The 2,673-nt window shown below is 60.0% G+C and overlaps 1 protein-coding gene across 1 annotated transcript in view; it reads left to right on the forward strand.

The window, feature by feature from the left end:
* Positions 1-2,429, forward strand: part of IGFN1 (immunoglobulin-like and fibronectin type III domain containing 1) — a gene marked incomplete at its 3' end in the record, with an annotated part of 16,686 nt that extends 14,257 nt beyond the window's left edge. Inside the window, 1 exon segment of the mRNA XM_008581056.1 lies at positions 20-2,429. Coding sequence (XP_008579278.1) covers positions 20-2,429 — 2,410 coding nt within the window.
* Between the last annotated feature and the right edge of the window lie 244 nt (positions 2,430-2,673).

Raw genomic sequence — 2,673 nt, forward strand, 5'->3', positions numbered from 1 at the left:
AAATAATACCTCACTGAAGCTGGGAAGGATAAAGGCCTTCAGACTGCAAGTTTGGACCACCAGCCACGGGCGCATGGAGCCTCAGAAGCAGAAGACTCTGGGACCATCAGTAGTGAGGGAGGGAAACCCAGAGAGCAGGGCTCCATGAGAGACTCCCTCGAGGTGGCTGGGCTGGCTTCTGGGCTCCAGCTCACAGCTGGCCCAGACGGGGGTGGCCTTGGCAGGCATGGCTACTCCTCCATAGGAGATGAAGAAGCAGCTGACCCAGCCTGGGGCCCTGAGCAGGAGAGAACGGCCTTTCTAGAAGCAGAGGGAGGCAGAGTCACTCCTGGGGAAAATCAGCCCCACAGAGGGGGAGGCTGGGGTGCAAGCCTTCCAGAGAAGTCCCATCTACAAGGAAAGGGCCCAGAACCAGGGCTGGTCCTCACAGAGAGACAACAGCAAGATCACGGCAGGGACAGCGATGGTGGTAGATGCTGGGGGACGGCAGGAGGCTGGGAGGCTGGGTCCAGTGGGCCTCAGGTTGGAGGACCAGGGAGCAGCAGGGAAGGAAAGGAGCACAGTGAAGACCACAGACGTCAACTGGATAGGCATGGCCAGGAACAGCTCTGGGGTGCTCAGCTGGGGCCTGGGATAGGAAAGAGGGCCCTGCGGGGACCCCAGTCCAGTCGTGGGTCTTGGCTGAAAGGGGAAGGGAAGGAGAACGTTCCTCAGGGTGATAATTTGGATGAGGTGGAAGGAGGGGACAGTCTGAGTAGGGAAAGGGAGAGAAGAGCAGCAAGGGCAGTGTGGGGTAGCGGGCCTGGCCTGGGGGGAGCTGGAGATAGCGGTGGGGTAGGAGGTCCTGGCACCCTGGACTTTCCTGGAGGAAGAGGTTCTAGCTCCAAGGCAGGTGTGGGCCCTGAATCCTGGGGCTCTCAGGGAGGTAGAGATACTGATCACGGGGAAGCCAGGGGCTACAGGGGGCCGGGGGAGTATGGAGGACAGACATCTGGAGGAAAGGACTTCCAGGAATCACCAATATCCAGAAAATTTCTCCAGGGCAGTGGAAGTTCTGGGGCCAAAGCTGAGGGCTCGCTGCAGGAGGCGGATGCCCAAGGGCCGGGGGGGTCTGTTGTTGTGGGAAGAGGCTATAAAACAGGCCCTGGAGGCCCAGGAGGTCCCAGGGACTGGGAAGGCAGCTTACAGGAGCTCAGGGGAAGGGATGGCCAGGAGACAGCTGGGGCCTTGGGCAGGGCAAGGGATGGTTCCAGAAGCCACCAGTCTTCCCAGGACTGGACAGAGAGTCAGAGGGGAGCAGGGGGGCCCAGCAGAACACAGTCTGAGAGCACAGGTCCTAGGGGTGACACATGGTCCAGCCTCAGAAAAACAGGGGCCCACCATGGGCCTGAAGTGCTGGGGTCCAGTGGAGGGAAAGGGGGTGTGGTTGGTGCCCAGGTGGCTGGGCCGACAGAATCTGGTCAGGGAGTGGATGCCAGAAGCCACAGGCTAATTGGGTCTCCAGGGCTGGATGCTCAGGGCTCTGGGAGGACACGAGGAGACACAGAAGGATTAAGAGGTCCTGGGGCAACAGAGTCTGAACCAGATTTCTGGAATGGGTTGGGGAACTCTGGAGAAAAAGGACCCAGAAGAGACATGGGCCATAAGGATGGCTTAGGAGGTCTGGGGAGGATGAAGCCTAGGTATGGAGATGGCTTAAATTATTCCCGGGAAAAAGGTCCTGAAAAAGGGGCTGGTTATAGCGATGGCTCAGGGGTGCCAGGAGAAACGGGCTCTGGTCACTGTGCTGGTAGAGTCACCTCTAGGGCACCTGTGGAAACAGAGTCTGAGAAAGGGGGTACTTACAGGCATGGCTCAGGGGTGCCTGGGGGAATGCAGTCTGGAAACAAAGATGGTTGTGAGCCCGCAGGAAGGGGGCCTGGAGCGACCAGTCTCCAGAATGGCTCAGGTGGCCCTGATGGATGGCCCGTGGGTGAAGCTGGGAATTGGGAATTATCCAGAGGCCAGGGGGAAATGGGCCCTGGGAGAGGACATCCTTCTGATGATGACCTAGGAGGTCCTGGGACAGTGGGGTTTGTGGGTAGAGGTGGCCTCAAGTCGTCTAGAACAGTGGAAACTGCTGGGGAGGAACGCGTGGAAGCAGGAGCAGGGGGCTCTGGAAGAATCAAGCCTCGGGGTCAGACTGGAGATGACGGGGGCTTCCGCGCTTCAGGGGCGCTGGGGGCCTTTGGAGAAAGAGGCTGTGAAGATGGATCTGGGCATCCAGGAACCATGGAGCCTGGGTCTCTGAGGGCAGAAGGCATAGCGGGGGATGGGGACGGGACCAGGTACCTTGGTGCCAGGGCATCCGCAGCTGGAACTGGGCATTGGGACAATGCCAGGCACCCTGAGGCACTAGCTCCTCATGCTGGGGCTGGTTCTGGGAGCCAGTGGGCTTATGGGTCTGGCAATGTGCTGGGTCATGAGGATGGGTCACAAATGCCAGGGCCTCAGGGAACTGGGGGCAGAACAGCTTATGGAGGAGGGTCGAGGGATCTTGGGCCTGGGGGAGTGGAGCCAGGGAGTAAGGCTGGCTGTAGAGATGGTTCAGGGGGCCTCAGAGGGATGGGGTCAGCGGACGGGGCAGATTATAGGAGTGGCATCGGGGGTTCTGGGGAAATGGGGTCAGTGGAC

This window comes from Galeopterus variegatus, unplaced genomic scaffold, assembly GCF_000696425.1.
Source record: "Galeopterus variegatus unplaced genomic scaffold, G_variegatus-3.0.2 Scaffold2242, whole genome shotgun sequence".
Taxonomy (NCBI): domain Eukaryota; kingdom Metazoa; phylum Chordata; class Mammalia; order Dermoptera; family Cynocephalidae; genus Galeopterus; species Galeopterus variegatus.